At 48.3% G+C, this 21,866-nt stretch overlaps 1 protein-coding gene across 6 annotated transcripts in view; it reads left to right on the top strand.

Annotated features, from left to right (window-relative positions):
* The window catches only part of LOC135908638 (uncharacterized), a 639,285-nt gene that overhangs the window by 430,545 nt on the left and 186,874 nt on the right, over positions 1-21,866 (top strand). For all 6 annotated transcript variants that reach the window (XM_065440488.1, XM_065440486.1, XM_070537867.1 and 3 more), the window contains 2 exons: positions 11,877-12,082; positions 14,509-14,644. In XM_065440488.1, coding sequence (XP_065296560.1) covers positions 11,877-12,082; positions 14,509-14,644 — 342 coding nt within the window. The remainder of the gene's footprint in view (positions 1-11,876; positions 12,083-14,508; positions 14,645-21,866) is intronic.

Here is a 21,866-nt window from a genome sequence, read left to right on the forward strand (position 1 = left end):
GGTGTAACGTTAAGGGATAAGAAAAGAGCAGATTGGGTGCGGCAACAAACGCGGGTAAATGACATCTTAGTTGAAATAAAGAAAAAGAAATGGACATGGGCCGGACATGTAATGAGGAGGGGAGATAACCGATGGTCATTAAGGGTTACAGACTGGATTCCAAGGGAAGGGAAGCGTAGCAGGGGGCGGCAGAAAGTTAGGTGGGCGGATGACATTAAGACGTTTGCAGGGACAACATGGCCACAATTAGTACATGACCGGGGTAGTTGGAGAAGTATGGGAGAGGCCTTGGCCCTGCAGTGGGCGTAACTAGGCTGATGATGATGATGACCTGGTCTCCGGCGTTAAACTTACGATGCCTCGCCTTCTTGTAATAGAATTTGGCGTTCTTTTGAGCTACTGCCATGTTCTTTTCGACTGGTTCTTGGGTTGCGCTTAGCCGTTCCAGCAGATTTAGCACGTATTCAACCACTGCTGGACTCTCCCTTTTTTCCTCCCATATCTCTCTTCACATTCTCAGGGGAGAACGGAGTGTCCTCCCATACACTAGTTCTGCTGCCGAGAACCCTGTCGCTTCATGTGGAACTGTTCGCAAAGCAAACAAAGTTGCCGGCAGACAGTTCTCCCAATCCTCCTTATGCTCGTAACAGAGAGCACGCAAAACTCGGTTAAACACTCAATGCCACCTCTCTACACTGTTTGACTGAGAGTGATAGACATAACTGTTCATTAACTTTAATAAACAGTTATGTCCATGTCCTCGGGAGCAGTCGATGGACATGGACTGCGCCCGTCCATGTCTCTTGCTGTCTTTGTGGTTCGTTTGTTCGCACAGTTAAACAATGTTCGCTAATATCTACCAACTCGCCCAACAACACGTTCTTCTAAACTACATGCGCTCGTGAATATTGACCCTGTATCTGCCTGAATTTCGGCTGGAAACCCAACTCGTGCAAACACTGTCGTGCAAAGTCTACTACTTCGGTGGAGCTAAGCTCTTTCAGAGGGATTCCTTCTGGAAACTTTGTAGCCGGACACAGCATGGTAAACAAGTACCTGTAGCCCGATTTTGTTTTTGAAAGAGGCCCTACCGCGTCTATTACAAGTCGTCTGAAAGGCTGTGTTATTAAGGGCACTACCTTCAGTGGAGCTTTCCATGTCTCTCCTGGTTTACCAGAGCGCTGGCAGGCGTCGCATGATCTTACAAAGTTTTCTACATCTTTCAAACAGCCAGGCCAGTAGTATTTCATAAGCCATCTTTCCTTTGATTTGTTTATGCCTAAGTGGCCGGACCACCCATTTCCATGACAGAGACTCAAAAGGTCCTCCCTGTACTTAGTAGGTATGACTAATTGATCTAAAATCCTACCCTTTCGATCTCAGTAGTGCCGATACAACAATCCTCCTCTCTCGCGTATCGTCATGTTGCGCCTAGCAATGCCTTCTTTAGCTGTGTGGTGTAATTTAGCTAAGCTGCCATCATTCTTTTGCTCCGCTGCCAGTGACTCGCTGTCCACACGTAAGAGCTGATCAAAGTTCTTTGAGGCCGGTGATAATAACGACCCTGTCTCGCTCGCGATTGCGTCAGCTTGCTCTTCCTGCAGGCTTGAACTTGGACACTCTAATGCAACGCTCTCATTGAGCTGGTGAGCGGGCAGGCTCTGCTCAACTGTTTTTTTGTCCCTCGGCCTAGCTCGGATTCGGCTATTGAAGTTATCCCCTTTTCTGCTTCTGCTGGAGCAGCTTGTGCATTTTCAGCCGAAAGCGACGCGATTTTACGAGCATGGCCGCGGGTCAATGCCTGTACTATGCCCTCTCCCAGTTTAAGCCCTTTGTCACGCAGTAACTGATTCGAATGATTCGAAAAGATGTAAGGGTACTGCAGTGACAAAAATTTGGAAACTGCAGCTTCAGTCTCTAGCTCTCCGAATGGTCCACTGATTTGGACTTTTGCCATGGGCAGACACACGCTGTGTTCTTCTACAACCTCGACAATATGGGTTTATTTACAGTATTTACATGCAGTTCATCAGCCTAGCATGACTGCGAGAGAAAGTCCGTTAGTCTAACACGACTGCTTGAGAGACTGTCTCAGTCTAACATGACTGCTTAAGAAAGTGTCTCGAGCATCTGTACAGCAGTCGTTTATAAACACTCGGTCGTCCCCCATTCCAAGGTGGCGGAAACGTTCGTCCAGTCATCGCAAACACGTCGTCTCTCCGCCGGATGGTTTACACACACACACGCACACACACACATAGGTGCACGGTCCGGAGCCGACGTCAGAGGGGCTTCGTACAACTCGGAGCCGACCCGCGCAGTGGGCCCGGGTAGCCTTTGTCTTGCGTCTTGGTCGACGCGAGGGAAGGGGTGTCCGACGGCGTTCCCGCGGTAACTCCCCCACTCATAGCAGATCAGGTCCGCGTTGGGTAGTTCGGTAACAATAGTTGGCCCGCCGAACTCATTCAGTCACAATGGTGACGAGGCTAGAGCGTCACGGTGGCGGTTTCAGCACAAAGCCTGCTTCGTCAAACGCATTCTAGCTGAGGCGACGGAGAGGGGAGGACGCGCGTATTGTTCCCGACACAAAGTCGACTTAGTCACGCCGTGGGTAGATGTTGGCGGCGGCGATCCAGGAAAGTTGCTGCCACTGTCGCAACTGGACGGCAAAACTTGCACTGCAGCTGGCCGTTCTTAACAGTCCATTTACGAATGGAAGTTTATTAGTGTGAAAACCTGGAGCCATGAAATGGATAGAAAACGTATTTCCTCTGCGCACGGTAAGCACAGCTTGTAGCCGGCATAGGTATACGATATACGACGCACAACGTTTTTAAACTCCTCGGCACCAAATGTTATTTCGCCAGCGGGAACGTATTCAATATATAAACGTGAATTCATTCCCAACACTCGTATACATATAGGTGCGCTAAAATCGGCCTTGAACGGAGATTTTTTTTTTCCTCGCGGGAAATCTCATACGTAAATGGAGTAAAATAGAAGCTAGTGCGGCAGTCGCATAAGCTAGGCGCAGTGGGGTTCTTTACGGCTCTGCTGTTTTTCCTGGGATACAACTATGGATACTGCTCTGGATAATCAGCACTCGTTCCCACACGTCTTTGACGTCGCAGCCCAGATTGCTGGATGTCTTGCTCAGCACACGATGGAGACCGCCTCGGTGACGATGGCATGAGGACGTGACTCGAGACCCAACATCCGTGGACACCTCCAGGGCATGAAGTCTCCCTTCAGCGGAAGGGGGCGGGGCATCACAGGGCGGATACCAGTACAGTGCACGCACACTTACGCGCGCTCACGTATACCAGCTGCCTTGTAGCGAGGCATACCTGAGTCCCAAAATGTTCTTTACGGTGCGCCTCCAGTCTTCTATGTGTGCTTGAAGAAGCTGCCATTCTGCTCTCGAAATGACTTGATAGCCAAACGTCGATTTCACGGAATAAAGGAGCCCGCGTATACAGGCGATATTGCCGCGCTACTGGCCACTTGAGGTAATTTGCTTGTATTCGCGGGCTTCTTTCACGCTCGGAAAAACACTTTTATGTAGCACGTATCGAGCAACAGAAAGCTGTACCGGGAGTTTTTCATATTTCTCTACAATTTCGTCATTGACACTTTTCACCTAAATATAATATTTGCGAAGTTGTTTAATTAATTAAACGGGCCCTGAACCACTCCTCGGGCTTGGTGAAATGACGTAGTCCGCGGGTAGCATACGCTGCGGTGAATGCCAAGTTTTGCTGTCGTACGCGGTGCGTGGAGCTCGCAAGCGGATCGCGAAGTCACCTTTATCTCAAGCTCTCTTTTTTTCAACCGAAGGTCCTGTCCTAACTCTCATCTGGACGCACGATTTCGTCATCGTACGCTTTATTTCGTCGTTACCTTAGACGGCTGCTATTGGCCAATAGCCGACATCAAGCTGCGGTCGGCTACGTGGCGTCGATACTGCAGCCGCCGCGGAGTGCCGCCACGAGTCCACCGGCTAAGTGCACTGCGGCTCGCTGGCGATAATCGCGCTTGGTTTATGTTTAGCGCATCGTTGGCACCAAAGGCTGAAGTTGCGGCATCTACATTAACATCTAAAATGAAATTTTGACTGCGCCCCACGGTGACATTTAGAAGGCGGAGCGTTGTGGCCACGCCTCACCGCGCCGTAGCCTTCTCAGTGCAAGACATTGAAGAAGGAACGGGAGCACAGCGGAGACCGTGTTTGATTGCCAAGAACAGTGCTACTGCTGAACGCATTGAAGTACTTTTGCGGCAAAGTATTTCTGAAACATCCTATTTTCACTTCACATGCCTTTCTCCACTCCGATAAGAAGTGGTTCAGGGCCCCTTTAAGCCCTCTTGGCCGGGCAGCAGCAGTGTCATTTATGCGCGCGCGACGACCCTCGTCCAGCGGAACCAACCTAGCATTAGTCACCTCAGGTTAAACGCGGTGAAACAATTCGAAATCCATAAGCGTTTCTATGCTTACCCAACGAGAAAACCGTCCGTCGCTCCGTCCGTCCGCCCCGTAAAGCAACCGCTTTCAACATAGCGCCCGCAGCAGCGAGTTAATTCACCTTCGTGCTGTCTCTCGTTTCAACGCCATGGAGCACAGCGCTCATGGAGCTCTCAGCACACGCCGCGTTCTGTCACTTTCACAGGTCACCTTCAAGATGCAGTCCACGCGGCAGGGGCGCACGCAGTCACCGGCGGAGTACGTTTGCTCACGGTTCATAAAGGTGCGACGGGGATGGATAGGGCGCTAAGCAACGATAACGGCTTATAGTGATCGGAAGGTCATCAGCCTACCTGACGGCGTAACCTGCAGTACTTTGCTTGCGTTGGTAATGCACTTTGCGCCGCCGTCGGCACCAATTCGTGTCGCCGCAGCGCTGTCGTTTGTACTGGCCGGATCAAGTTTCATAACACCGATAATGACACCGGGCTGCAAGGAGATGAGCAAATGGCACAATGCTTACACCATGCCTAGACACTACCGGATGAGTTTCTGCGTGATATTTGTTGTTTTCGCTAGCTAGCTTCCTGTTTCCGATTCCTTTCCGTTTTTCTTTTTGCATGCGCGATGACTGTAGCTAGTGTTATCTGCACGCGGAGTTCTGGCATTTACCTGTGCTCTTTTGGACGCCTCGGTCCCAGCGTGCAAGTATAATATTGTTCACGAATAGTGGACGACGCTGCGGGAACCAGGTGAGCCTGAACGTTTCGGCCGTCACGTTACATGATACACGGAGCAGAGGCGCTGTCTATAATGTGGCGCTATCGCTTTCCTTATCAACTCGATTCACGTTGAGAATACCATGAGAATACGTGGGCGTGCGGGAGCGCGCGCGTTTTACTCTATGTGTATGTACAGTGCTCACGGAATGAAATACGTAAATTTAGGGCTAAGTAATGCGCATACTTTTGGGTTCAACCGGCTGCAGTTAGTGTCACATCGACGTAATTCTGGCGCGTACACTTACATCGGAGTCCTCGTCACCTTTGGTAACCATATTCCCTAGTGACATGACATGGTGCTCTCGCGTACTTTGCACATATGTATGATTCTACTAAATGCTCCGTGCCCCATTTCATTGCGTGAGCACTGTACGTTTGTGTTCTTATAGCGAAGCTCTATATGGCTAGCCGATTCGTCCGTAGGTCTGGCGCCTGTACGCCGAAAGCTCCTCCGGCGCTACCCCATGCGCATGCGCGAAATAAGAGAGGCGCGCAATTGGCTGCGCCAGTAGTGACGTATTTGCTCTTTGTGGCAGCCCAGCGCAAGCAGCAGTTTTTCTCCGGCTCCTAAATGGGTAGGTCACGCGTGATACGTACTCCTGAGGAGCAGGCAGTTTTCGATCAGCAGTGCCGGCCGCCGACCCGGAAACCAGCTTGTCTACGCCATGCCGAGGCTGCAGCCCTGGCACAAGAACAGACTCGCGCAGCCGAGCGCAAGCAGCAACTGCGCACCGGCAGCCTACCAAGCCGTCATTTAAGGAACCGTGGGGATTAACCCAGTGATAAACGCTGGCCGGGGCCGCACGTTTCAGCTTCGCAGGTTAACCATCTGTATACGGAGTGCTTCGATGGGGATTGTTTTCATTGAAGCTTGCGCATGAAAGCCTTCATGTGTACGTCCATGTACATCTATAGTTTTGTTGCAGCAGCGCTTGCATATACTTGCTTGTGGGGCTTTGATATTGGTAAGCGCTCAGGTTGGCACAAACGCGCGACTGATTCATTGGGGTCACCAGACACGGGGATTGTCAGCAAGTTGTGGAGGGGAGAACAATCGTCATCTCTCGTCACTCCCACACGCGTTTGGTGGATCTTAACGCGACAGCATTAAATGCCTCTTGTTACAGAAAATCCCGTGTCAGCGCCGGCGTCTCTGGTCGCCAATTGTCTTCTCGAACCATGCATCCCCACCCGCACAGACCATCTGCGTGGCGCAGAGGCGTTACTGAACTAATTGAATATCTGAATATAAAATGTGTCAGAAAATTGGTAAAGTACGACCTAAACACAACTTACAGACCAGGGCCGGTATTTTGTAGCGATGCCTTTTCTGATTCTATGCTTTTTCAGGCTTTTCGCGCTTGGCCAGTGGTCAGAGCGACGGCCTGCCCACATTATCAACGGGATCAGGCGGCCGTGTGTGGTGGATGATAAGAATAGCATGGAATAAGGCATAAGGCATCGCTACAAAATAGCGGCCCTGATAGCGTCGGACTGTGATTTGAATATATACGAGGAAACATAATTCTGTTACACGGAAACCAAAACGTACACCCGTTTTAGCGCGATATGGTTTTCCAGCTGCCGTTTGGGGTCTGTCTTAGTAGGAGCGGCGCAGCCCGACCGGTTTCTTGCAACACCGCCAAAAAAAGGTACAGTGACGTTTCACTTCGTGAACGCGGGTGACAAGCAAGTGTGTGTGTGCTATAGCACACATGACACTATCGGCCCTCAGTGCGCCTTGACGCCTACACTGACCGCATCGGAGATCGTATTCAAGAGAGAGCTCGCGCGGTCTAGCCATACGCAGCAGCCGCCACAGTGGAATGCCCCATTGTAAACAATCTACTTAACTATCTATCTTACTATCTAAATTACTTAGCATGGTGTCAGCGCGCACAGGCAAGCGTATGAAGGTTTCACACTTGAGGACCGCGTAAACTCGGTGTCAAAACGCTAGCCTGAGGAATCGCGGCAGCAACAGCGAGTGAAGTGACCTTAGTGCTGTCTATCGCTTCAACGGAAAGTGAATGGTGGGAACAAAGCGCACAGAAAGCTACGAGCCGTCGACCCACCTAGACTGTGCCCCAAAGCAGATCTCTTTCACCATAAAGCCCGCGCGAATGCGCGCGGATGTAGAACGCCCCCCCCCCCCCCCCCTCGCAAGGTGCCATGGTGCCATGCGCGCGACGAAATACGGCGCGCTTCCTCCCCTCACGCGAGCTTGAGCCGTCATCGTTGGCTCACCGTCGCACGCTTTGATTCTAACACACAGCGTACGGCGCGCTAGCACGATGTTACCACGAGGCAAACCCAGTACGTATGCACCTCAACGGACACTTGCAGCAACTGCGAGTGGTCAACCCAGTGCGCATCCGCCTATCTTTCTCCATCCCTACTTCGCTCAACGTTACCTACATATTCCTCTAGGTGGCGGTACTTTGCCGCGCCGCTGAGCGCGCTCCTTAGTACTTTCCCCGGCTAGCGATTCTCTACCCCTCCAGGCTGCGTATTTCCAACTGCTTGTAGGTACAGCGGGGCGCGGCACTTGCGGAGACGACGGACGTTTGCGCGCATGCGCGAGTATGTGCGGGTGCGAGAGAGGAAATGTGGGAAGTTTCGCTCCTTGAAAATACAACTCTGCCTAGGTACTTGGGAGGAGTTTCTTGGCGCGCGTTGTATGCGCTTGTCCCTAGGCGTGCCGGCAGAAGTCGCGGGGCGCGGTAGTGCTGAACTTACCACCGCAGGTTGGTGGTTCGAGGCAATTATATTTATTGGGTGATGTCTTTACCAATGAAAACGTGTCATTATTTCGCATTATTGGCGGCACCTCCAGGACACCAAAGCGGCAACGGTGACGTCGAAGCTAGAAGTCGGACTGGTCCGTGGGTTGAGGCTCGCAGAGGCCTGCGCGTGCCAGGGGAGTACAAGTTGCTGCAGCCGATCTTATACTCCCTTGGCATGCTTCGGCCTCTGCGGCTCCAACCCACGGGCCGCCCTGCTTCCAGCTTTGATCCCCCCGCTACCGTTTGGGTGCCCCGGAGATCCTGCGCCGCCTGCTTTAATATAACCTCAGGTGCTCTCCTGAGGCCTCCGTTTGCCGGTTACATGTGCCCTCCTGGAGCAGTGCTTGTAAAAAATCCGATCTATCGCCGCGACGAAAAAAGCGACCCGCGACTTATACAACACCAGTCAGAAAATTGTCTCTTCAGACACAGCGATCACCAAGCGGCGTCCGCGCCCATTGCCTCACCGCGCGGGCAGCCAGCGGCGGAGCGTATAAACCAACTCGACCGCACTCCGCAATGCCGGCACGTCTAGGGGACAAGTGAATACAACGCACGTTAAGTAGTGCCTAGGCCGAGTCAAGGAGCAAAAGCCCCCAGATTTTCTCTCTCGCGGTCACTCTTACTCGCGCCTGCGCAGAAACGTCGAGCTCCGTCAAAAGTGCCACGCCCCGCCGCACCTACTAGCAGTTCTGAAAACGCCTCCAGGCGCCTTCTTCGTTCGCTCGCTTCGCGGCCTCACACAGACACCGCCGACTTGAAGAGCTCGCCAGTTACGCTTGCGCGTATAGCCTTCGTGCATAGCGTTCACCGCGAGAGTTTCAGGAAAACATTACGCTTACGTAGGCTGCAGATGCCGGAAGCGTGAGAAGCAATCAGGGATTTTTGAATGATAACGCGTTCCATTCTTAAAGGCGAAGCTTAAGCGTCCTCCGTAATATTGTCGACACTTACTTCACCGGAATGCGGCGTGTCCATTGTCTCCATGCTGCTTGCATTTCTCCCTTTCCAGGCCAGGAGGAAACCGTTGAGGCCCCCTAAATGAGCTAGGATAAATGGGCGCGATGCGTAACTTGAGCGTCGTTTAGGCAGTCAAACTTCTGTACGGGTCGTTTGAGCGTGTTCATTTTCTGCAGTTACGGGACTTCTATCGTCAATGATTTAGGAAGACTCCAGCTCCATCCACGTTTGAAATACGGGAAGATCTACCGACTTCTCACAACGCGACATATTGATTAAAAACCATGTGCAAAAGTTTGTGGGTCGGCTGCCATGCCGGCGTGTTTTCTTTTAAAGAAAAACTATCCTAATTAGTAATCATTCCTTCTTTGCAATCTGCTTCCCCCATGTTAGGGAGAGCGATACATTATATGGTACTCGAATAATTAAAACGTTGTTATAGTAGGCTGTAGTATCGTTCTGTCATTCAGCGTAGTCTGCGCTTCCTTTCATCAGTAAATCTGCATTGTGTTGTTTTCATGCGTGTTTATTTATTGGATGGGCAATATGTTAGACTTTCGCCCTTGTTGATGTATGGTATATAATTTATGCTACTGCTAAATGATATGTATCACTTTAATAACGTGCCCTCATTATGCGTAATTTTGGTCGAGTGCTGTGTTCTCCTGTATCCTTTGACTCCTGTGTGATGTCGTAATGCCTGCAGATAATAAAATGCACTTCATACAGCCGTCCCATCAACCGTCAAATTTATTTTCTTCATTAAATCATAACCCACGTTTAACTGCTAACGAGAAATACATAAGCTGGAATCCACTCCTGCCAAGGAATTCATTCCCTAACGGTATCAATTAAAAAATCGTCGTGCGAACTTGAACCTCATCACTGTCACATGCTGTCGCGAACTTGAAATCGCAAGGGTGGGCTTTTTGTTTGTGCTGAGTTCGCATTTCTATTTCTGTTACTGAACACAGTCGTCTAGGCGAGAAACGGTGGATAAGTCGATTGGTAGATAAATACTGGTGCTATACTAAAATTCTATCTTAATCTCCACTGCAGTACTGCAAATAAATTCATAACCTTAGCAAACATTACGGCAAAAGTGGGAAACAACGTAACTTACGGTAAAAGTAGTTAAAAGCACAAATATACCACCTGCAGTACTTCATGGGTCTATAATAAGTTTCGTAAAGCCGCGGCGCCGAAGTTGTGTCGTCATTTAATTGCAGGAACAAAATTACAAATAATGTAGCAGTACCTCCACAAAGAAAGCAACAAAATCCCAATAAAGAAAGGCGTCAGGCAGGGAGATACGATCTCTCCAATGCTATTCACAGCATGCTTACAAGAGGTATTCAGAAGCCTGGAGTGGGAAGAATTGGGGATAAAAGTTGATGGAGAATACCTTAGCAACTTGCGATTCGCTGATGATATTACCTTGCTTAGTAACTCAGGGGACCAATTGCAATGCATGCTTACTGACCTGGAGAGGCAAAGCAGAAGAGTGGGTCTAAAAATTAATCTGCAGAAAACTAAAATAATACTTAACAGTCTCGGAAGAGAGCAGCAATTTGCAATAGGCAGCGAGGCACTGGAAGCCGTAAGGGAATACATCTACTTAGGGCAGGTAATGACGGCGGATCGGGATCATGAGACGGAAATAATCAGAAGAATAAGAATGGGCTGGGGTGCGTTTGGCAGGCATTCCCAGATCATGAACAGCAGGTTGCCATTATCCCTCAAGAGAAAAGTATATAATAGCTGTGTCTTACCAGTACTCACCTACGGGGCAGAAACCTGGAGGCTTACGAAAAGCGTTCTACTCAAATTGAGGACGACGCAACGAGCTATGGAAAGAAGAATGATAGGTGTAACGTTAAGGGATAAGAAAAGAGCAGATTGGGTGAGGGAACAAACGCGAGTTAATGACATCTTAGTTGAAATCAAGAAAAAGAAATGGGCATGGGCAGGACATGTAATGAGGAGGGAAGATAACCGATGGTCATTAAGGGTTACAGAGTGGATCCCAAGGGAAGGGAAGGGTAGCAGGGGGCGGCAGAAAGTTAGGTGGGCGGATGAGATTAAGAAGTTTGCAGGGGCGGCATGGCCACAATTAGTACATGACCGGGGTTGTTGGAGAAGTATGGGAGAGGCCTTTGCCCTGCAGTGAGCGTAACCAGGCTGATGATGATGATGATGATGACCTGGAGAAACTCTCTTCTGAAATGGAGCAGTACTTACTCCACTTGTAGCACCTCAGGAACCCTTTCTATAGATGAAGTAATGTTTGCTTCATATGAAACCACAAGATCCCTTCTAAGTATGCAAGTAATATTCACTGCAACCTGAACACTTGAAACTCCTTCAAGAAATGAATATGCACTCGAATCACGATACCTAAATACCCCTTCTGGCAATGAAGTAATATTGGAAGACCTTAGAAACTCCTGCGAGAAATGAAGTAGTACGTACTATATTTGAACACCGTACAAACTCCTGTGATGTATGGAATGAACTAAAACTCCATGTGAGTGGAGCATAGTGAATTCTCATACGAGAATGCGCTATGCGATGAGGCATTTACTCCCATGTGGGATTATTTCTGTTTACTGTGTACTTTACCGGAAACCTAATGGCAGCCTTCTTTAGTATGGCCTTTTGTACTTCTTCGTGCTTAGCATTTGCCAGTTGCACTCATTAGCCGTAGATATTGGTGCATGACGCCAAAACCACGTCTTGTCGACAGCCGAACGTTACATGACCGGGAAGTTTTGCTACCATGCTATATTTTCTTGCTGGCGTGACAGGCGTTTTTACGTAGTGAATGCTGCGCCCTCTTTCACGAGATAGCAGCTCTGCCAATTGTTTTGCATTTCACCGACGCAGTGGGCAGCGGTCTGCGCCTCCTGCGACTGGACGTTCCGTCCGTGGCTCGTAGAGGAGAACCCGTGTGGCTGAACTGCAGCTACGACCTGGAGCGCGACCAGCTCTACTCCATCAAGTGGTACAAGAACAATGTCGAGATCTATCGGTACCTGCCCAGCGAGACGCCTCGGGTGAAGGTCTACAACATGCCCGGCATACACATCGACGTGAGCACAGTCTTGGTTTACGCCTTCATATTGTACATGCAAAGTGACCGTGAGGCCGTTTACGGTGTACTTCGCAGTAAGGCGATGACGGAGCGGGTCTGTCTTAAGCCGGTGAAAATGGTGATGGCACCAGCTAATAGACATATTTCGTTAAGGACTCCGGCAACCACCCCGAGTGTGGTGCAAGATTTTTGTGGAAATGGAAAGACCAGCATCTAAAAATTAAGTTCTGAGGCTTTACGTGCCAGAAGCACGTTATGATTATGAGGCACACCGTAGTGAGAGACTTCCGATTAATTTTGACCACCCGGATTTCGTTAACGTGCACCAAATGCACGCTACACTGACTTTTTTGCATTCCATCGAAATGAGGCCGCCGCTGCTGGGATTCGATCCCGCGCCCTCTGGCTTAGTAGTGCAACGACTTAACCACTACTCCACCACAGCGGGTAAGACCACGATTTATAGTAATAGAATCGAAGATGTTGTTTGTGGTTTATGCAGGAATTATAATTCTTGAATTCGCCCATAAATTCGCGAAAAGCGGTATTTCTCGACGCATGAAACTGAAGTATAGGGCTGGATTTCTACGAGATCACTGATTATCGTACGTAAGTCGGCTGCTATTTAGTGTACTAAACGCACTGCTTGATGTCAATATTTTGTATATTTGGCAGGTTTGTTCTGTGCGTGTCACTGCCTGGGGAAACTAAGCGCCTGCAGGCGGCGCTATATACGCGGCAGTGCAGAAGGACCGCGGCGCCCCGCACTCTGTGGCTGCGTCCGTTGCGCTTGTTCTTGTGGACGTAAGTCCTGATCACGCGTTCGAGCTCCCCCTCGCTCAGGTTTCCAATTCCAATTTAATAGAAACGTCATTTCTCGCACTAAAATTTGGCTTGCCGAAAAGAAGTTGGCTTGACTTCTGTATAACGAAAACGTTTGAACAGGACAGCGAACCATCAGAGAACGTAGCTACTATTATGTGCAGAAATAATTTAGCTGTTCAGGAAGCATGAACTACATTAACATGAGCTTGATAAACGAAAGTATGATTTCTTACGGCTATCGACACACTTCTGTTTTCCACCAATGCTCGTTTACTAAAGCTAGCGCGCTCATCTTCAGCAGAGGAAAGCATCATCCTGCGTAATTATTTCTGGCGTTGTTCCTACGGTGTTCAGGCCGCAAATACGTTCCAAGGTCCCTGGCAGTGGCGTCACATTGCCGTGAACGGGATAGCAGCGCCCGGGATAAGCGTTGACTCGCTGTGACTCGCTACACTTAGCATGCTTTCTACGTTCTATCGGGTGACCGCGCCACGTATACCGGAAAAGTACATTTCATTTCCCATGCTTCGCGGTGTGCCTGAGACACTGTGAAAAATGACCAACATTCAGCGTTTCTTCTGACTTCGACTGGCGATGTGTAACAGGCGAGAAGTCGAAACGCCTGCGCAAAATCTTCGCGCCGGTGTTCTGGTGGTGTCGACGCGGAGCGACTTGGTTCAATCCTTGTGGTATTGGCGCGCATACTTTGCCCAACAGACCCAGAACAGAGCAGGAGTAGGAATAGCAGTATGACCTCCAACAGGACGTGCTCGCCTGAGTGCCCAGTACAACTATGAGGCTCCTTGTTGCTCACTAGCAGATCATGGACCTTCATCGCTCCCCCTCCCTGCAAGATACGAGCGAGCGTGCTGATTTTTCTTTACCACCAAAGCCGCACATATTCAGAGCATAATTTGCACTACGGTAAATAAAACAGCGTAAAGAAAAAGAACGGCTGTGATTTAGACTGCACGAAACGGGGTAAACATATTAACAGTGACTTGGCATGAACCAAAGTAAATAAAGCAAAACGTCAAATTGGGTGAGCTGATAGTGACTCCTTTTTCGAAGGCTCTGTAACGCTGCTTGGGATAGAGCTCAGACCTACCCTGAGTGAAGAAAAGCATTTGTTTACACTTGTTAACATCGGGACGCCTTACTGAACGCCCATCTAGAGTACGTCTAAGGATTACTTGCGTGTGCAGTCGCCTTACGTATTGCGTACGCAGCAGCTACGGACGCTAAACTGAAACGGTCGAGTAACGACATTGTTCGCGGAGCACGTGCTGTATGTACACCGAGTGCTTGGTCGCTAATAGATAGCAGCGCGGCTCCCGTGAAGGAATTGTTTCGAAGTACGGGCAAATCTGCCGACTCAGTCAGTAAGTAGGTGAGGTCAGCTGCAGTGTCCACATTACTGCAAAATTTCGGTGAGGAAGAGCGGGAAGCCGCGTAGTTGCACGCGCTCAAGCGCCTAGAAATGTTTTGGAATGCCATGAAGATGTAGGAGAAACGCTTGTCGTTTTCCAATGGTTTCTTTTTTTTGTCTTCCTTACCTAGCCCTATCGTTTTTTTTTTTCGTTCGTTTTTCACTCGCAGGTCTCTCGCTCCAATATCAGCGACCTCTACCTAAACGACACCGATCTCAATTCAGAGGGCAAGTATCGTTGTGAGGTCTCTGCCGAGTCGCCATCGTTCCAGACAGAGCGCGCCCAGCAGGAGATGCTCATGTACGGTAAGCACGAAATTTAATTTATTGCCGCACATCCCCGTCCTTTATCTTGCTTAAGAAAACAGGAAGGATCTCGACAGCCTGCCAACGTAGCTCGCCCACATTGCTTATGCAGAGAACGGTGCGCTGAGATGGTTGGTTCTTTTTCAATGGAGATATACAGTATGTTTCTATCTGACATAAGGAAAGCTGACGTGGAGTAAAGCAAACGTATACACGTGACCGCTACAGTATTGACACGTGTACTTGCTTATCCTTTTCACGGGGACCGCGTTTCACTCGCTAAAATCCTATCGTCATCGCTCAGCGCGAGACGCGATTCGAATGTTCTTATTCTATCTGTTGTCTATGTTCTCGCCGAATCTTGCGTAATCGGATTGCATGCGCGACACGAATTCTGCAGTACTTTCTGGAAGGGACGCGGGCGCCAGCGATTACGCTGGAACCTTCAATGAATCGTGTATAGAAGCCGACGCGCTTGACCCGCAGGTCACATTTCGACCATCGGCGCTTGTACTCGCCGCTATCGCTGTGATAGATGTGTCAGTTGTGTTGTGGGCACAAGTTCGCCCCAATAAAGAGTGTTTCGTGACTCGCAGTGGTGCCACCACCTTATACTTCACCGTCACTACAGCATGACAATATATATATATATATATATATATATATATATATATATATATATATATATATATATATATATATATATATATATATATATATATATATATATATATATATATAAACGAGAAGAAAGGGGTTAACCGAGGGACCCGATAATTATTAGTCATATAAGGAGAAGCCAACAAACACTGACACCAAGTACAACATAGGGGAAATTGCATGTGCTTAATAAATGAAATAAAGTAATGATAAATTAATGGAAATTAAAGTGGATGAAAAAACAACTTGCCGCAGGTGGGAACCGAACCCACAACCTTCGCATGTCGCGTGCGATGCTCTACCAATTGAGCTACCGCGGCGGCGTTTCCCCATCCACTTTCCTGGGTATTTATGTGTACTAGTAGAACCCTGGGAGTGTTAGCCAGCGCCCCCACTCACAGACCTTGGCGGCGGACGTGGAACGTCTTTTTTGCCGCAGGCGTCACGAGAACGTGATCTTTTCGGGTGAAGGCAACTGGTCAATAAACCCACATATGCTACCTGAAGGCATCAATGTTGCCGGATTCGAGACCCTCGTTAACGAGGGTCTCGAACGGTTGTGGGTTCGGTTCCCGCCTGCGGCAAGTTGTTTTTTCATCCACTTTAATTTCCATTAATTTATCATTACTTTATTTCATTTATTAAGCACATGCAATTTCCCCTTTGTTGTACTTGGTGTCAGTGTTTGTTGGCTTCTCACTATATGACTATATATATATATATATATATATATATATATGATAGAGAGAGAAATAGCAAAGTTTCTACCAAACTTCTTCACCATGCAGAAATTGCCGTTCTGCGCGTTTTAATCATGCCATCAGACAGCTGTCATCGCCTAAGCATCGAATGCATTCAGTACCTCTTGTACGTGCGGGCCGCCGCCTACATTCAAGTCCCGCAATCCTTCTATGAAGCCTATTACTGTGCCCTCGCATGAAATTCGAACTTTGCTGAGACAGAGCCATCACTGGAAGCACATGATGAAGCTACATCCGCTACGGCATTATCTAGTGATCCAAAATCCAGGATTCCAAGCCACATCAATAGATTACGGTGCCATTCACGCCAGTCAATGAAAGAACGCAGCTATTACTTCCAGCGCTGATATGAAGCAGACTGCCTTTCTGCGAAGACAACAGAAGGAAACCACGAACAGCATGCGCTCTTTTCACAAAGAAGACAATGCGCTTTCAGGGGCTACGGATGAGCCACGTGCATTTGGAGATCAAACCACTTTCCACGTCGCAAGTCCTAAGTGTCGCATCCTGCCAGATGACAGTAGCACCCTTTCGACATGTCGCTGTAGCAGACTCACAAGAGTCTTCTCTGAAGCCTCGTACAATACTTTCGCCACCAAACAAGCCTCCCAAAAGCGCGCAGTGTACCACCAGCTACCCTCACATCACAAAGTCAAATTGCGAAACAAGTCAAACACATATTCTGATGGAAATGCTGCGTCAGAAGCTCTCGCAGCAACATCAGAAATGTCAACATAAACTACATCAGCAGCTTAACTTTCCACGACGGCAACTTCAGTGCAGGCGACGATGAAGAGAATCGCCAAAAACACGGATGCGACAAGGAACACGTGAACTCGCTAGCCAACCATCAGAAACGAGACGATTCACGTGCCATCGGTACATCTCATGTGGTGCGCGCAATATCTTAAAGAAAACTCTCAAGATGCATCCTTTTGCCCGCGCCACCTTCAAGAGCAACCACCGCTCCTGCTGCTTCAAAGCGCCTGAATTGTACTTAGTGTCAAGAGCTGAACGAGTACGACAATCAGTGCCCGCGAGTTACGTCGCATGTAGACGTCGTCCGGATCGCAACAGTCAGACCCGTCTCCCAGAGTTATGCTGCACGTCACCGGACTGCTGTACTTCTTAACTTTAATCAGTATACATATCTAAATGGGGGCCTGGGGCCAACTGCACCTTTGGATATTTTGTTGTTTTGTAAACTACCACTGCTCCTTCTTGTGTTGCTTGCTGCGCGCGCTCTTTTGGGGTGGAGGGAGAATGTGTAACGGAGGACAGAAGGGCGCTGTCCGAAAAGAGAGGAAGACGAAGAATGAAGGCAGTGTTCGGGCGACCATGTTTGTATCCGTCCGCAACCTCTTTTGTCGCGTCACACTATTCGTCTACCTCTTTCTCCACTATTGCACCGCACCGCCCTTGTGTGATTCGTCACACGCCTCGCCCTCCCCCCGAGATAGTACGAGCAATACGCAACATACGAGGGAACTAAGAGGTTGCGGTAAAAAAAAAATAAAGACGCGCAGTTAGTTCAATGTCCCAAGGTATTTCTGTAACCTCATCGGCTTCATAGAAAAGTGCAGCTGTCCGAGAACCTCTACCATAGCTCTGGTGGGCGAGGCTGGCTGTAGCGTCCAGCGTGACATATGGATCGCACATGAATACGGCTAGTGCCACAGCATGTGCTGTGGTCGCAAATGAATGAGGCAGGGACGACAGGATGACGACCTGACAGTCACCTCATCAGCCTCAAATCATCATGCAAGTGCTCAACACAACGGCGTGAACCAGAGCGCACAGATCCACCACCGACACCGACCAGCATCATGACCGCATCTTCACAAGTCATGGACATACCCAAGTACACCGGATCAGCGGACTATGGGCCAGTGAAAGATTCGCGCCCCCTCTTTGAGCTCCACGCATCCGCTGCATCATGGTTGGAACGGGATATGGTAACCTACTTCAATGACTACGTCACCGGTGAGACTTTTCGGCTCTACCTCACACATATCTTTAAAAACAATGAATCGTGGGGAAAAATCAAGGAAAAGATGATCAGTTGATTTCACTTATACGTTGTAGACTCGTCCATTATCCAACAGCTAGAGACATTTCAACTGTGTCGCCGCAGTCACCCGCAATCTGCACTTAGCAATCAGCATCAGTGCCAGACAATGTCTCGTATGAGGAGACCATCGATGAGTTTCCCATGTCATGATCCTCCCGAGACGACCACGCCCATATACATGTCTAGCATGATGATGATTGCAGGATAGCCTTCTTCACCATCTACTTCCTCGACACGCTGCAGGAATTATGTTCCTGAGCCATCTGACGCGTTCACAACGTTGTCTTGTGCGCGTTGGCCACCACCGGGTTTCACGTCACGTGACACTTACACGGTTCTAAGACAACGTCGCATGCCAGGCGCAACTATTATTTATTCAGATGCAGCGCATTCTACTTGTTATTCGACAACAGGTCAGTGGGAAACCACCGACGCGTGCTCCTTTTACACGGAAGGCAATGCAATTTCAGCAGTAACGTATGAACCACGTACATCAGGAGCCCACACGACTTTGCAACACACAAAACGTTCTTCCATGAGCGACACCCGAACGAGCCGCTGCCTCTGCAGAAACGTCGCTCACGCAAAGCAAGGTCACGCACCGCGGAATTACCGAAGCACCATTCGTCATGTCGTTGCAATAGCCTCAGGAGATAGTTCTGTGAAGCCTGGCACAATGCTTTTACCATCAAACAAGCCACAGGAAAGCAAGCAGTGTGTCAGTTGCCCGCCGCTGTCGACACAATATGCCAAACAGATAACAGGCTTATTCCTGAATCAGTGCTACAGCATCAGCGATCGCAGCAACATGAAAATGCTCTAAATCAGTCACTCCAAGATCAACATCGACTACCTCGACGACGACTTCGCCACAAACGACGACAAAGAGCGTTGCCGAAAGCACAGTTACGACGAAAAAAGGACGGCAATGCGCAACTCCACTCAACCCAAGGCGAACACAACTAATAGGCCATTTTCCCTGCAAGAACCGTTGCCAAGGACGGCTTTGGCCACGATCAAGACTGGGCTGACGCCAAGGACTTCTACGGCGACACCAAACAATACGATGCAAGGGATACGGATTATTTTCGAGCAAGGTAGTGCAACAACCATTCAAGCGAGCAGTAGCACATGTCTACCATCTGCGACAAGTGGACCAAAGTCAAAAGAACATGACAAATAACAGACGTGAAACAAGTATAGGCCACACCATGTACCATTCAGTCCCTAAAGACGTCAAGCATAAGCTTATCTACCGATGCTACGTGGCGCGTCTGCCTCATTCATTTTTTTATTTATTTCATTTGCCACAATGGTACACGTTGTGTCACCAGCTTTATTAATGTGCGGGGCGCTCATATGTCACCCTGGAAGTTACAGTCAGCCTCGCCCACCAGAGCTATGGTAGACGTGGTCGGACAGCTGCACTTTTCCATGAAGCCTATGAAGTTACAGAACTGTCGTAGGACATTGGACTCACTGCGCATCTTCATTTTTCGTTTATCACCGTCTCTTAGTTTCCTGGTATGTTGCGTGTTGCTCGCATTCTCTCGGGGGCGAGAGGGGAGCGTGTGACTAATCACACAAGGACGGTACGGTGCACTGGAAGAGAAAGGAGGTAGACGAAAAATAAAGGAGTGTTCAGGCGACCATGTTTGTCACGGTCCGCAACCTACTGCTCACGTCATATATATATATATATATATATATATATATATATATATATATATATATATATATATATATATATATATATATATATATATGTGTGTGTGTTTGTGTGTGTGGGGGGGTGGGGTGAACTGCTAAAATGCGCAATGCTATATGCTTGTTCTTTTCTGAGCGTTGTTCGGCTGATTTTCGTCTTAGTTGGTCATGTACCAACTGGCGAACCACGCACCACGAATCAGCGCACCACACATGGGACGCTCATACGCCGTTGATGCCATGACCGCACGACAGCGATGGTGCTAATGCACCTCGAGTGGCTGTATAATTGCTATTGTAATGACATCATGCGAAAGCGCTAGCGTTATATTTTTTGGCGTGATGATAAACTTGTTCCATTCGAACGCTCCAGCATTGTCCACAATAAAGAATTTGCAGAGAGCTCAAATACTCGTGGCACATTACACGAAATGTGCAAGTTGCCTGGCATCTAGTCCTAACATAAATGTGAGACGCAAGTTTCCCAAATTACCTTTCTTGCTAAGTTGTTTTACCATCACTCTTAAAATTTCTCATTCTTGCCTAAATGCCAGCCAAGCTCTATAATAGTAAATGTGGAAAGCTTGAGATCAGTACGTGTGTCACCACTTGATTATGCCTATTATAATTGCAAGTACTCTTACAGTATACCTATTAAGAACGTACAAGCTTGATATGGGCACCATGTGTGGATAAATTAGACTATTTACTAGGTTTTGAAATGGACATTTATACGTGCTCAACTAATTGCTTATGAAGCGCGGAGATGTCAAGTAAAGCAGGCTATATTATAACCTATGTTCTGCAACCATTAGAATAGAGGGTTGTAATTTCATTTGGGGTTCTTTTTGACTTTCTTGGAGTTAGAGCAATTATTAGTACAGTTGTGGAAGATCTCATTAGAGTCAGCTGAAGTGAGAATAATGTACTTTTTGTATTTTCTTTGGAGACTATGCATGTTTTGGGCCGGGCCAAATACAGCGATCCATTAAGTTCAGTGCCGCGTTTTCAGAACCGATTTATGAGCAGGTCGTGAAGCTCTTTATACTAAAAGCAGAAACAGCAGATTAGAGTAATGTGATTACTATCACTCGTGTTACGTATCTGCATAGAGAGTTGCGCTGCTTTAGACATGTCGCTTTTTCCATTATTAGCCATCCTTTTGCAGTCCACGAGTTTCCTGAACTTTGTATCCACTACTTATAGCGCTTAATTTAAGCCGTTTCTACTTCCTTTATTGCTTTATTTGTATAGCTTCAAGATGGACAACTTATTCATCCCAATCATCTGATAAATGCTTCGCGTTCAGCTTATATAGTGGAAATGTCGGATGTTTTGTTGAACGAAACTTATGTAGTCATGTTTGGATAGTTAAATATTTAATATATCCGAAAAATAATAATAGCAATTATAATCGTGACTCCAATACATGACATTTAGATATCGAAAGCAACGCCAAATAGTTATCTTATTTTGGTTTTCTCAAGTTAGAAAAGGATACAAGCAGAGGAAATGTGGAAAGACTGTAATGGCAAGGTCCACAGAACCGAACTGGGAACCGACGCCTGTCTTGGGCGGCCACTCTATCATCTGACATAATCAGGAGACTAGGAAGACGATGTTCTTCAATATAGTCTTGCGAGGAATTGTCTGCGAACACCGGTGCACTTAGAATTAGGTGCACGTTAAAGAACCCCAGGTGGTAAAGATTAATCCGGAGTCCCCCACTACGGCGTGCCTCATAATCAGAAAGTGGTTTTGGCACGTGAAGCTCTATAATATAATTTGATAAGGAAAGTGAACTGTTCATTTCATCGACAAATGTGTCAAAATAATAAAGAAAAGAGAAATGAAAGTGACGGGATAGGCAACTTGCCTTCAGTGGGAGCTGCATCAACATCTTGCGCATTACACCTGCGGAGATCTACAAACATACTCATTAGCCCCGGCCTATAGGGGCGCTGCGAGCGCCGGTCGCATGGCGTCAGGGCCAGTGTCTGCTAGATGCCGGCTGGCGCACACG

Source organism: Dermacentor albipictus, chromosome 4 (genome assembly GCF_038994185.2).
Source record: "Dermacentor albipictus isolate Rhodes 1998 colony chromosome 4, USDA_Dalb.pri_finalv2, whole genome shotgun sequence".
Taxonomy (NCBI): domain Eukaryota; kingdom Metazoa; phylum Arthropoda; class Arachnida; order Ixodida; family Ixodidae; genus Dermacentor; species Dermacentor albipictus.